We start from the raw sequence: 14,423 nt of genomic DNA, 5'->3' as shown, positions 1-14,423 counted from the left end.
TTCATTTTTTGAAAGTTTTACTTAACGGTTTCTTCAAGTCACTTAATTTTTAAACAAAAGTGGGAAATCCACAGCACTTCTGTTAGCTTCATTTGCAAGTCACGTTGTGAAATTCACTTTGATGCAGAGATGGTCCAAAATCTTCCTGTTTCTTTTCCAGGTAGTCCTTATAGGTAAATAAGTATTCCCAACTGTTATAAACAAACCCTTAATAATAAGTTTAACAAGACAATTAATCAAACCTCATAAAGGAATATTGTGTTACTGGAAAAAAATCATAAAAGGCTGTTCATCATCAAATTTCTTCATTTGTTCATTTATAAATACCAATTTAGCAATAGAAGTATCATACTCAATGAGCTCTCACTGCACCCTCTCTTGTGCCTTCTCTTAACCCCAGTTTGACTGGGATCTGGTTAGAGAATGGTCCCTTTATTGCTCAATAGATTATCTGCAGGGTGAGCCACAGATCATGAGATTTCAAGGTGCGGTTACTATGTTGACAGGGGGTGTGTTTTTAAAGTATCTACAGGGTTGAGGGGAAACTGATGATCAGAGAGTACAGTCCAGCTCAGAGAATGCTGATTCCAGTAAGTCCAGGTCCAACTTTTCCTCCAACTCAAAGCTCAGAACTGTGCACAGTTCTGGTTGCCACATTACCAAAAGGATGTGGACGCTTTGGAGAGGGTGCAGAGAAATGAAGAGAGGTTGAGTAGGTTAGGTTTATTTTCATTAGAAAAAAGGAGATTGAGGGGGGACCTGATTGAGGTTTACAAAATCATGAAGGGTACAGACAGGGTTGATAGAGATAAGCTTTTTCCCAGGGTGAAGGATTCAATAACAGGAGGTCATGCTTTCAAGGTGAGAGGTGAAAAGTTTAAGGGGGATACATACAGCAAGTACTTCACACAGAGGGTGATGGGTGTTTGGAACCTGTTGCCAGCAGAGGTGGTAGAGGCAGGCACGGTAGATTCATTTAAGATGCGTCTGGACAGATGCATGAGTAGGTGGGGAGCAGAGGGATTCAGATGGCTTAGGAATTGAGCGATAGGTTTAGACAGTGGATTTGGATCGGCTCAGGCATGAATGGTTGAAGGGCCTGTTCCTAGGCTGTAAATTTTCTTTGTTCTCAGTGCCACCACTAAACTCTGATACCATGAGGCCACAGTTTTCACTGGACAAAAGTGAGAGACAGGGCTAGTAATCACCAATTGCTCCTTTCACTGAGTCCACTCCACTTGAAAGGGACTTAGATTCTACAGCTGGAGAAGAATCCTACCGATAACTAGTCATCTCCAAGAAACTGACCCATCACCTTAAAAAGACCGTAAGGTTTAAGAGCAGATGTAGACACTCAGCCCATCAAATCTGCTCAAGGGGAAGGGTAGCACTATTGGCTAAGGAGGGCATTGCAGTGCTGAATAAAGAGGACATCTAATAATTCTTTAAAAATGAAACTTGATAAATTTTTTCATGTTGCCACACCACCTCAGCAGTATGTGATACCATTGTCAGAATTCACATCAATAAAGTATCATTTTATTTTATCAAAAAAAGGGATGCCCCAGAAGGTTAAAAGACCAAATCAATTTGGTTACAGCTAAACAAAAAATGGTATAGTGTATAGACCACCACCAAGTGGAAAGGATATAGAGGGCAAATCTGGAGGGCAATCCCAGAGAGATGCTAACATTGATGGGGAACTTCAACTACCCAAATAAAGACCCAGCTGGGATAAATATTCTTAGACTGCGTTTGGAAGCATTTCCTACTGCACCATGAGTCCATTTCAACACAGAAGGATGCTTTGTTGGACCAGGTCCTTGGGAATGAGGTGGGCCAAGTGGATCAAGTATCAGTTAGAAAACATTTAGGAGATGGTGATAGTTGTATCATAAGGTTCAGGAGGATGGATGAGAGTGACAATGGACAACTCAGAGTAAGAAAAATCAATTGGTGGAGATTGGATTTCGCTGGGCTGAGAACAGATCTAGGCAAGATTGACGGGAATGAGAGATTGATGGAAGAACTGTACATAAGCATTGGGCTACCTTCAAAGAGGGGATGGGGAGGTAAGGGAGGTTGCTGGGTGAGGGGTGAGGCCACGTCCAAGGGTATGAGGAGTAGGTCCTGGTGGAGGGGGAGATGGCGAGTGAGGGTGGGTGTAGATCCTCAGGGAGGGTGGATGTGGGTGTATGTCCTAGGGGAGGGTGGGGGTGGCTGTAGGTCCCTGGGAGGTGGAGGGCGGGTGTGAGTCCCTGGGGGGATTAAAGGGTGGGGTTGGATATAGGTCCCAGAGGATGTGGAGGGTGATAATGGGGGTGGGTGTAGGTTCGGGGGAGGTGGAGGATGGGGGGGGGAGGTGGAGGATGGGGGAGGGTGTAGATCCCAGGGGATGGTGGCTGTGGGTGTAGGTCCTGGGTGAGGCAGAAGGTGATGGTGGGTGTGGGTGTAGGTCCCAGGGGAGGTGGAGGATGGGGGTGGGTCTCAGGGGAGGTGGCGAGTGGGTGTAGGTCCTAGGGGAGGTGGAGGGTGGGTGTGGGTCTCAGGGTGGCTGAGGGTCGGGGGGGTGGAGAGTGGATGTGGGTCTCAGGGGAAGTGGAGAGTGGGTGAGCATCTCAGGGTGGGTGTGGGTCTCAGGGGAGGTGGAGGGTGGGTGTGGGTCTCAGGGGAGGTGGAGGGTGGGTGTGGGTCTTAGGGGAAGTGGAGGGTGGGTCTGGGTTCCAGGGGAGGTGGAGGGAGGGTGAGGGTCCCGGGGGGAAGTGGAGGGTGGGGGTGGGTCTTAGGGGAGGTGGAGGGTGGGTGAGGGTCTCAGGGTGGGTGTGGGTCTCAGGGAAAGCGGAGGGTGGGTGTGGGTCCCAGGGGAGGTGGAGGGTGGGTGAGGGTCCCGGGGGGAAGTGGAGGGTGGGTGAGGGTCCTGGGGGGAAGTGAAGGGTGGGTGAGAGTCCAGGGGGGAAGTGGAGGGTGGGTGAGGGTCCTGGGGGGAAGTGGAGGGTGGGTGAGGGTCCCGGGGGGGAGGTGGAGGGTCCCGGGGGAGAGGTGGAGGGTGGGGGAGGGTCCCGGGGGAGAGGTGGAGGGTGGGAGAGGGTCCCGGGGGAGAGGTGGAGGGTGGGAGAGGGTCCTGGGGGGAGGTGGAGGGTGGGTGAGGGTCCCGGGGGGGAGGTGGAGGGTGGGTGAGGGTCCCGGGGGGGAGGTGGAGGGTGGGTGAGGGTCCCGGGGGAGAGGTGGAGGGTCCCGGGGGGGAGGTGGAGGGTGGGTGAGGGTCCCGGGGGAGAGGTGGAGGGTGGGGGAGGGTCCCGGGGGAGAGGTGGAGGGTGGGGGAGGGTCCCGGGGGAGAGGTGGAGGGTGGGGGAGGGTCCCGGGGGAGAGGTGGAGGGTGGGAGAGGGTCCCGGGGGAGAGGTGGAGGGTGTGTGGTGTTGAGGTGGGCCTGGGCCGGGTCCCACGGTGGGGGTTGGGGAGCTGGTGAGAGGTTGGTTCTGGGGGAGGTGGGTGTGTGAGAGGCGGGAGCAGCAGCCGGGGGATGGGCCGAGGGGCGGCAGAGGCTCAGGCTCGGGCCCGGGCCCCGGGAGGCGGTGGGGTCGCAGTTCAGGTCGGTGTCGGCGGCCGGGGGGCGGCCGCTGCTTCACGGAAGTGGATTTAAATCGATCTCCGGCCTGAGGCCGCGGCGTGGCCTCGTGTTCCGGCCGCGGGGGGGGGGAAGCTGCACCGAGAGAACAGGAGGAAACAACTCGATACAAAGTAAGAGGAAAACTGATACAAAGTAACAGAGAGAGAGAGAGAGAACAATGGAAACTGAGACAAAGTAACAGGATCCAGGAAAGAAACGTGATGTAAAACAACAGACAGTCAGAGAGAGGGAGAGAGGGAGACAGAGAGAGAGGGTAACAAGGACAGGAACATAGATTGCGAGAGAGAGAGAGGGGGGAGAAGGGGGGGTGTGTGTGTGAGAGAGAATGTGACAGACAGGGAGAGAGAGAGTGACAGGGATGGAAGGAGAAAGATGGAGACACAGAATGTGACAGGAACAGAAAGAAAATAACAGGCAGACACAGGAACAGATAGAAAGACAAAACAGCTAGAAACGAAGACACTGAGAGATGGGGACATGGAAAGGAAGACAGCGAGAGATAGGGCGCGGGAGAGAGACTGAGATAGCAAGAGGGACAGAGAGTATCTTAGTCATAGCAGCGACTGATAAGTAGCCCAGTCACTAACCAAACCCATGGGAAATTCCGGAGAAACCTTTCTCTCCCTAAACTTTGTTTAGAAAATTATTAGGACCTATTTAAAAACAGTTCAATTTGAAATTTGCAAACTTCTTCCCACAGAGATTGGGGAGAATGTGAACATGCTCCAAATGCGGGTAACCAGTTGAATGCTGTGGATGGTGTTCAGAGTGATGCAGGATAAACATTGCAGGGACATGGATGTAGTGACAACTTGTGGTGAACTAAGGACTGATGCGGTTTGTGGGAAGCAGGCTCACTCATATGGACCTGGTGGGCCAAATGGCCTATGGCTGAGCTGGATTTTAGTTACATTAGAGAAATAAACTGTCACAAGATTAAAATAACTTGAGAGAAGCCATTCAATTGATTGTGCCTATCCTAGCTGCTTGAAATAACTTTCCAAATAATCTCACTGTTAGCCTCCACTCGGGTTTCATGCTGGAAATCTAGCATCACTATTGGAGTCATCACAAAAGTTAAAAAGATTATATAGAGGTACAGAGAATTCTCAGATTTTCCTATTGTTTAGACCCAGGTTGACAGAAAGAACAGACCAGGTTTCTGCAATTAAAAAGAATTACTATTTATCATAAATAGACTCTAGCTACAGGTAAATGGTTATAAACCATTGACATGCGACTGTACTAATTAAACTCTAATCCCCTACACAGACTGACACTGTTAGAAGTTCCTGTGCAGCATTTCAAGTAGCTGCCCCAGATACTTAATAACTCACTGGATAATTATTTTGTTCATTTGCTTGAAGCCTGTGTTCACTGCTCCCCCACTGACTCTTAGAGATGCCTTGGAAATAAGGAAGAACAATAAAACTTCAATTTTTAAGCTTCCTCGAACATAGAGTCATAGAGATGTACAGCATGGAAACAGACCCTTTGGTCCAACCCGTCCATGCTGACCAGATATCCCAACCCAATCTAGTCCCATCTGCCAGCACCTGGCCCATATCCCTCCAAACTCTTCCTATTCATGTACCCATCCAAATGCCTCTTAAATGTTGCAATTGTACCAGCCTCCACCACTTCCTCTGGGAGTTCATTCCATACACGTACCACCCTCTGCGTGAAAAAGTTGCCCCTTAGGTCTCTTTTATATCTTTTCCCCCCTCACCTTAAACCTATGCCCTCTAGTTCTGGACTCCCTGAGCCCAGGGAAAAGACTTTGCCTATTTATCCTATCCGTGCCCCTCATAATTTTGTAAACCACTCTAAGGAGTGTGATCCCAGCTTGATCAAGTTTTTTTGAGTTGGCAACAAAGATAATTGAGGGAAAAGCAGTTGCTGTTGTCTACATGGACTTCAGTAAAATCTCTGACAAGGTCACTTATGGCAGTCTGGTACAAAAGGTGAAGTCACGTGTTATCAGGGTGAGCTGGCAAGATGGATACAGAACTAACATAGTCATCAGAGACGGGGTAGCAGTAGAAGGATGCTTTTCAGAATGGAAGGTTATGACTCATGGTGTTCCACAGAGATCAGTGCTGGGACCTCTGCTGTTTGTGATCTACATAAATAATTTGGAGGAAAACCTAATTAGTAACTTGCGGATGATACAAAGATTGTTGGAGTTGCAGATAGTGAGGAGGATTGTCAGAGAATATACCAAGGTATCGATCAGTCAGAGGCATGAGCAAAAAAATGGCAAATGAAGTGTAATCTGGACAAATGTGAGGTGATGCATTTTGGAAGGTCAAGTATAGGTGGAAATTTTTAAAGGGAATGGTAGAGCTCTTGGGAGTATTTATGTGCAGGCCCACAGATCACTGAAGGTAGATATGGTAATAAAAGGCCTATGGTATGTTTGCCTTCATTGGAAGGGGCATTGACTATAAGGATAGACAAGTTATGCTGCAGCTTTATAGAACTTTAGTGAGGCCACAGTTGGAATATTGTGTACAGTTCTGGTCACCACACTACTAGGAGGATGTGGATGCTTTGGAGAGGATGCAGAAAAGGTTTATCAGGATGTTGCCTTGAATGGCGGATTTTAGCTAAGAAGAAACGGAACGCAGAAGGTTGAGGAAAGACCTGATAGAAGTTTATAGGATTGTGAATGGCATGGATAGAGTGGAAAGTATGAAGCCTTTTCCATGGTGGAAGGGCCAATTACTAGGGCCACGGGTTCAAGGTGCAGGGGTGGGGGGTAAGTTTAACTGCGATGTGCGAGCCACATTTTTCACACAAAGGTTGGTGAGTGGCTGGAAGGTACTACCAGAGGAGCTGGTGGAAGTAGACACAATAGCAGCATTGAAGAAACATTTAGATGAATATATGACTAGGTAGGAATAGAGGGATACGGATCCTGTAAGTGAAGACAGTTTTAATGTGGAAGGACAAAATGTGTAGGTGCAGGCTTGGAGGGCAGAAGGGCCTGCTCCTGTGTTGTATTGTTCTTTGTTCTTCCCAGTTTTTCTATTTTGTTGAATTCCTTCATTTTAGTACTACCTGAGTCAATCGTTTCTCTGAGGCATTAACATCCTTCTTAAAACGTAGTGCCGATAACTTAATACAATATACCAGCTGGAGTTTAACTGATTTTTAATAACGGGTTTGACATATTGATTAAGATGCCAGTCACCGATAAGATTTTACATTTGAGCAAGGTCATTCAGTCATGTGACCCCGAGCTTTGTCAAAGGAGACTTTACCAAATGTCCTGTAGCCAGTGAGAAGTTTCTTTATTCATTTATTCACAGGATGAAGGCATCGCTGGCCAGGCTGTTGAGGGATTTAAGGAGGGAATTGCTGATCTTAGGATCCAGGCAGTTGGAAGCAGGGTAACAAGGGAAGTGCATTAAAACCAGGGATGCTCAAGAGACCAGAATTGGAGAATCCAGAAGGTTGTGAGAGTGGATACAGTATTGGGTAAGAGGAGTTGGGGTGGAGTGTGTGGTTCTAATTAGTACTTCCCCAATCTCCATAAACCAAGCTTGTGGCATCAGTGTTCCCTTTGAGCGGATTAACGGAATCATTGCATGTCCCGACCTCCCACTAACATGGTTTCCATCTTCTCAAATGATTTGCACGTGGACTACACACTTCAAGAAGGCAGCACCCTCTCGAGAGCAACCAGGGACAGGCAATAAATGCTGGCCCAGCCAGTGATGCCCATGTCCAATGAAGTATCAGGAATGAATTAAACTCTGTCCTCCATCAGTCCCCACACTGAGGTCAACTCCCACAGTACAAACTGCTGACGCAACACTGAGTTCTGCTGCGCCTGGCCTTGAGTGTACAATAACTTAAAATTTAAAAACTGCATCAAATAACTTCAGGCTCTTTTCATGGCCACATTGTTTGTATAAAATGTCCCTCACCCTGAACAAACTCTTACACTACCTCTGAACAAAGAGCGATTGAGATCTCCCAAATGACTTGATTGTAATAACTGGTGTTCAGGAAGGGTAGGGGGTCTCTGGGACGGTTGTGTAGGGTGTGGGCAGAGGGATACAGGGCCAGGCTGAATTCCTTTTCTCCCTCAGTCAGTTCCCAGACTTTAAAAGTGACCTTGACGATAGTTTGTTGTTTGAAATGAAACAGTTTTTCCTTTTAGTATCAAACTGGGCTATTGTGTCAAGGATCAGTGAATCAGACCCAGTGCAGGATCACCAACCTCGGGTGTGTAAGTGTGCAGCAGTCAGTAACACTTGCTGATTTATTTCCAGGACTTGACAAGACAGGTAGGTGTTTGATCTCCTGTCAGCTCAGAACAAGAACTGGGAGAATTCTTCCACCATCGTGTCTGAATCTGCCCTGTTGCTTTGTTTATCTCGTGGGGTTTGCGCTTTGTCTCGGGCAGATGGGGTGGGGTGGGGTGGGTGGGTGGGGTGGGGTGGGGTGGGTGGGGTGTGGCGTGGCATTCAGAGTGGAACTGTCTGGGGAGATTACATCAGTCTTGGAGTTCTGCTGCTGGCTGGTATGTAGAGCAAACTTGTCTGTAATTAGTATGTAATTTAAGACAGTGTTAGGCTAAGTGAGCTAAAATCTCACACCAGAAATTCCATTGTTTTGCACCGTGGCCCCATTTTCTGAATAGCTGAAGGTTGCTGGTAGATTTTCAAATCTGGGGAAAGGGGCTGGGAATTGGGATTAAGCAGATTCAGGATGAACAGAGCAAAATTGGGATTAGGTGAAGTATGTTGGGAATGACATCGAATCGCTACGTTGTGGAAATGGGTCCTTTGGCCCAACAAGTTCATACTGACACCCAGACTTATCCCTGTACCCTATCCTTGTAACCCTGCATTTCCCATGGCCAATCCACTGAACTTTGAACTGTGGGAGGAAACCGGAGCACCCGAAAGAAACCCACTTAGACACAAGGAGAACATGCAGACTCCCCACAGACAGTCCCCTGAAGCTGGAATTGAACCCATGTCCCTTGCACGGTAGGCAGCAGTGTTAACCACTGAGCCACTGTGCTGCTCTGTAGAGCTAGTGGGGTCTATGTCCAACTTCCCCTTTGCAAGGATAGAAAAGACTTTCACTAACATTAATTCACTTTCCCAATATTTTCTGGTGCTATCTCCTCATAATCATTATGTTCAATTGTTGACTGAGGAACTGAAGGGAAAGTTGCAGCAGGTGGTGAAGAAGGCAAATGGTATGTTGGCCTTTATTGCAAAGTTTCGAATCCAGGAGCTGGGATGTGTTCTTACAGTTATACAGGGCCTTGGTGAGGCCACAACTAGAATACGGTGTGCAGTTTTGTTCTCCTTTTCTGGGGAAGGATGCCCTTGCTCTCGAGGGAGTGTACCAGGCTGATTCCAGGGATGGTGGGACTGGCATGTGAGAGATTGACTAGATTAGGATTGTTTTCACTGGAGTTCAGATGAATGAGGGGGAATCTCATAAAGACTTACAAAGGTCTAACAGGACAAGACAGGGTAGACGCAGTGAGGAAGTTCCCGATGATGGGTGTGTCCAATAACCAGGGGTCACAGTCTGAGCATTCAGGGTAGACCATTTAGGATGGAAATGAGGAGACATTTCTTCACCCAAAGATTGGTGCGCCTGTGGAACTCATTAGTACAGGAAGTGGTTGATGATAAAACATTCAATGTATTCCAGAGGTGGCTAGATATAGCTCTTGGGGTGAGTGGGATCAAAGGTTATGGGGAGAAAGCAGGTTTAGTCTACTGAGTTGGATGATCAGCCATGATCGTGATGAATGATGGAGGAGGCTCAAAGGGCCCAATGGTCTCCTCCTGCTCCTATAATTTATGTTTCTGTTGCCTCAATGAGAGTCTGTGTGTGTTGGGGGGTGGGGTGTACCCACTGAGAGTTTGTTTGTGTGGATAAGCTGTGGGTAAAGGGGAGGCTGTGGCAAGGAGGTAGAAGGCTGGTATGGGCATTGGAAACCTGCCAGAGAGTGGAGGGTAAATGGAAGTAAGACAGTGTGTGGATATGATGTGACTGTACTCTGTACTCTCAATGGTATTCTCTGTTTCAGGGTCTGGAGTTGAGGATAAACTGGAACCAGAGCTTCTCCAGAAACAGGAGGGTGACTGACTGAAAGGCAGAGGAATCATGGCCCAAAGAGCCGCTTCTGTTGCTAAGGCTCTGGCCTGTGTGGTGACCCTCCTGGTGTCAAAGAGCAGAGGTCAGCTGAAACAAAGCTCCCGATTTGGGAATAAACCCTTTGTGACTGTTTGGAATGCACCAACACAGGATTGTGTCCGTCACTCAGTCAATCTGGACCTCAGCATGTTTGACATAACATCATCTCCAAATGAAGGCTTTTATAACCAGAATTTAACCATCTTCTACAAAGAAAGGCTGGGTAAATACCCTTATTACCAGGGTCAGCAAGCAGTGAATGGTGGTGTCCCACAGAACAGTAGCCTCCTGGAACACCTGACCGCAATGGAGAGAGACATTGAGCGTTATATGAGATCACAGACCACCAATGGTCTAGCAGTGATCGACTGGGAGGAGTGGAGGCCTCTCTGGATTCGGAATTGGAAGGACAAGGAGATTTACCGGAATAATTCCCGGCGTCTGGTGTCTGAGAAACACCCGGACTGGCCTGAGATTCAAGTCAACAGACAGGCCCAGTTTGAGTTTGAACAATCAGCGCAGAGGTTCATGGTCGAGACTCTGCGGAAGGCAAGAAACTTCCGGCCACACAGTTTGTGGGGCTTCTATCTGTTCCCCGACTGCTACAATCATGACTATAAGAATAACATGGCCAATTACACGGGCCGCTGTCCAGACGTGGAGATATCCCGGAACGAGCTGCTGAGCTGGTTGTGGACCAACAGCACAGCAATCTTCCCCTCCATCTACCTGGACTCAATGCTACAGTCCAGGAGCAGTGCCATCAGGTTTGTCCGCTCCAGGATCAAGGAGGCTCTGCGAGTGTCTGAGCTGCACAGTGTCAACTTCTCACTACCTGTGTTTGTGTACTCACGGCCGACTTATAGTTACACCTTCAACCTGCTAACCCAGGTGAGAGCCACTTCCTATTCACCCTAATAATCACCTTCACAATTCCTTTTCTAAACACACAGTAAAGCTCCCTCAACACACTGCCCCATCAAACACTCCCAGGGCAGCGATCGCATGGGGGTAGATACAAAGTAAAGCTTCCTTCACCCAATCCCCATCAACATTCCCAGGACAGGGACAGCACAGGGTTAGACTCAAGTGGAAATGTGCCTCCATCTGGGCCTTGCTGGAGTGCTCACTACTGCTGGACTGTGGTATTGTCCATTTCCCTCTACTGTTTTCGGCATCTTACGTGGTTACAGAAATGACCACTTATGTAGAAATGCTTCCTGCCTGACTCAAACTTTAACATTCTACTCCTGGTTCAGATCTACCCCCTTCCCTCCCACCAACCCAGCTGAAGAAATAATTTTTCTGCATCTATCAAATCCTTTTATCATTTAAAATATTACAATCTGCCAAATGGGAGGTAGTGATGTCATAGTTACATTGCTGGCCTATCTGTTCAGCTGTCAAGGATAATGATGTTGTGTTAGAGGAAGGTCAGGCCTAATGAATTTGATTGAATATTTCGAGGAGGTGATCAGGTGTATTGATGAATTGAAGGCAGTTGATATAGTTTATCTGGATTTCAGCAAAGCTTTTGACAAGGTCTCACATAAACTTTTAAAGAACAGTACAGCACAGGAACAGACCCTGTTGTCCTCTAGACCTATGCCAACACATTTTGCCCTTCCATATTAAAACTGTCTTCACTTACAGGATCTGTATCCCTGTATTCCCCTCTTATTCATTTATTCATCCAGGTGCTTCTTGAATTCTGCTGTTGTGTCTGTTTCCACCACCACCTCTGGCAGCGTGTTCCAGACACTGGGAGATTGCTGTGAAACTTTCAGCCTTATCTTTTGCATGAATGTGCTGGACTCTTCCATCATTAACGATGGGGATATTTATGGAGTCTCCTCCTCCAGTAGGTCGTTTAATTGTCCTCCACCATACATGACTGGATGTGACAGGACTGAAGAGCTTAAATCTGATCCATTAGTTGTGGTATTACTCTTATGCTGTTTGCCATAAAAGTAATCCTGTTTGATGGCTTCACCAGGTTGACACCTCATCTTCAGTTATGCTTGGTGCTGCTCCTGTCATGCCCTCTTGAACTCTCCATTGAACCAGGGTCGATCATAGGCTTGATGGCAATGGTTGAGTGGGGCATATGCCAATCCATGAGGTTACAGATTGTGCTGGAATACAATTCTGCTGCTGTTGATGGCCCACAGCGCCTCATGGATGCCTAGTCTGGAGTTGCTTGATCTGTTTGAAGTCTGTCCCATTTAGCACAGTGATAGTGCCACACAACACAATGGAGGGTATTCTCAATGTGAAGGTGGGACTTTGTCTTCAAAAGAACCTTGCGGTGATCTCTCTCACTGTCACGGACAGATGCATCTGCAGCCGGCAGATTGTTGTGGATGAGGTCAGGTATGCGTTTCCGTCTTGTTGGTTCCCTCACCACCTGCCACAGACTCAGTCCAACAGCTATGTCCTTTAGGACCCGACCAGCTTGATCAGTAGTACTGCTGATGGTGGATATTGAAATCCTCCCAGAATACATTTTGTGCCCTTTCCATCCTCAGTGTTTCCCCCAATTGTTGTTCAACATGGAGGATTCATCAGCCCAGGGAGGACGGTACGTGGTAATCAGCAGGAGGTTTCCTTGTCTGTGTTTAACCTGAAACCATGAGACTTCATGGGGTCCAGAGTCAGCGTTGAGGACTCCTGGAGCAAATCCCTGCTGACTGTATTCCACTGTGCTGCTCCCTCTGCTGGGTCTGTCTTGCCATTGGGACAGGACTATCCAGGGATGGTGATGGTGGTGTCTGGGACTTTGTCTGTAAGGTATGATTCTTTGAGTATGACAGTGTCAGGCTGTTGTTTGACTCGTCTGTGAGACAGCTCTCCCAGATTTGGGAGGTAAAAACAATGACTGCAGATGCTGGAAACCAGATTCTGGATTAGTGGTGCTGGAAGAGCACAGCAGTTCAGGCAGCATCCAACGAGCAGCGAAATCGACGTTTCGGGCAAAAGCCCTTCATCAGGAATAAAGGCAGTGAGCCTGAAGCGTGGAGAGATAAGCTAGGGAAGGGTGGGGGTGGGGAGAGAGTAGCATAGAGTACAATAGGTGAGTGGGGGAGGAGATGAAGGTGATAGGTCAGGGAGGAGAGGGTGGAGTGGATAGGTGGAAAAGGAGCTAGACAGGTTGGACAAGTCCGGACAAGTCATGGGGACAGTGCTGAGCTGGAAGTTTGAAACTAGGATGAGGTGGGGGAAGGGGAAATGAGGAAGCTGTTGAAGTCCACATTGATGCCCTGGGGTTGAAGTGTTCCGAGGCGGAAGATGAGGCGTTCTTCCTCCAGGCGTCCGGTGGTGAGGGATCGGCGGTGAAGGAGGCCCAGGACCTCCATGTCCTCGGCAGAGTGGGAGGGGGAGTTGAAATGTTGGGCCACAGGGCGGTGGGGTTGGTTGGTGTGGGTGTCTCGGAGATGTTCTCTAAAGCGCTCTGCTAGGAGGCGCCCAGTCTCCCCAATGTAGAGGAGACTGCATCGGGAGCAACGGATACTATTGATATTAGTGGATGTGCAAGTAAAACTTTGATGGATGTGGGAGGCTCTCAGATTTGGTGCTAGCCCCCAGATGTTAGTGAGGAGGACTATGCGGGGTTGACAGGGCCGTATGTGCCGTTGCCTTTTCTGGTGCCTAGGCCAATGTCCGGCCATTTGCAAGGTTTCATTTCTTTGAGACTTTGTAGCAGTTGGTACAACTGAATGGCTTGCTAGGCTGTTTCAGAGGGCAGGAGTGAGGACTGCAGATGCTGGAGATCAGAGTCAAAATTGGAGTGATGCTGGAAAAGCACAGCAGGTCAGGCAGCATCCGAGGAACAGGAAAATTGACATTTCTGGCAGGATTCCTAATGAAGGGCTTCTGTCCGAAACGTCGATTTTCCTGCTCCTTGGATGCTGCCTGACCTGCTGTGCTTTTCCAGCCCCACTCTAATCTTGACTCTGTTTCAGGGGGCAACAGAGAGTCAACCAGTTTGCTGTGGGTCTGGAATCACATGTAGGCCAAACCAGGTAAGGATGGCAGTTTCCTTCCCTAAAAGACATTAGTGACCCAGATGGGTTTTTCCAACAATCGACAATGACTTCCTGATTCTTAATTCCAGAGTTCTTTTATTGAATTCAAATTCCACCACCTGCCGTGGTGGGATCAAGGAACCCACCAAAATTGGACGAATACATGAAAAGGACGAGAACACGGGGATACAGATCCTGTAAGGATCACCACAATGAGAAACAATCTAACCACCACCCCTCGACATTCAACAGTGTTACTATCATTGAATCCCCCACAACAACATCTTGGGGAGTTATCATTGACCAGAAATTAAACTGGACTCATCTCATAAACACAGTGGCTACAAGAGGAGGTCAGAGGCTAGGAATACTGTGGCGATTAAATCGCCTCCTGACTCCTGATGTTCACCATCTACAAGGCACAAGTCTGGAGTGTGATGGAATACTCCTCACTTGCCTGGGCGGGTGCAGCTCCAACAATTCTCCAGAAACTTGACATCATCCAGGACAAAGCAGCCACTTGATTGGCACCGCACCACATACATTCACTCCCTCCCCCACCGACGCTCAGTAGCAGCAGTGTGTACTATCT

At 48.4% G+C, this 14,423-nt stretch overlaps 1 protein-coding gene across 4 annotated transcripts in view; it reads left to right on the top strand.

Moving 5' to 3' along the window:
* LOC122559115 (hyaluronidase-2-like) overlaps positions 1–14,423 on the top strand; it is a 31,606-nt gene that overhangs the window by 12,563 nt on the left and 4,620 nt on the right. Inside the window, exons 1-2 of one of the 4 annotated variants that reach the window (XM_087994024.1) lie at positions 3,562–3,739; positions 9,700–10,697. In XM_087994024.1, coding sequence (XP_087850150.1) covers positions 9,777–10,697 — 921 coding nt within the window. In that variant the 5' untranslated portion in view covers positions 3,562–3,739; positions 9,700–9,776. Of the gene's footprint in view, positions 1–3,561; positions 3,740–9,699; positions 10,698–14,423 lie in introns of those variants that run through there. The other 3 variants (XM_043708429.2, XM_043708427.2, XM_043708428.2) reach the window with 3 other exon arrangements.

Source organism: Chiloscyllium plagiosum, unplaced genomic scaffold (assembly GCF_037043375.1).
Source record: "Chiloscyllium plagiosum isolate Xiang-an unplaced genomic scaffold, Cpla_swu_hap1 HiC_scaffold_14, whole genome shotgun sequence".
In the NCBI taxonomy this organism is placed as follows: Eukaryota; Metazoa; Chordata; class Chondrichthyes; order Orectolobiformes; family Hemiscylliidae; genus Chiloscyllium; species Chiloscyllium plagiosum.
The sequence above is the reverse complement of the archived record's forward strand: the minus strand, read 5'-3'. Positions and strand labels throughout refer to the sequence as shown.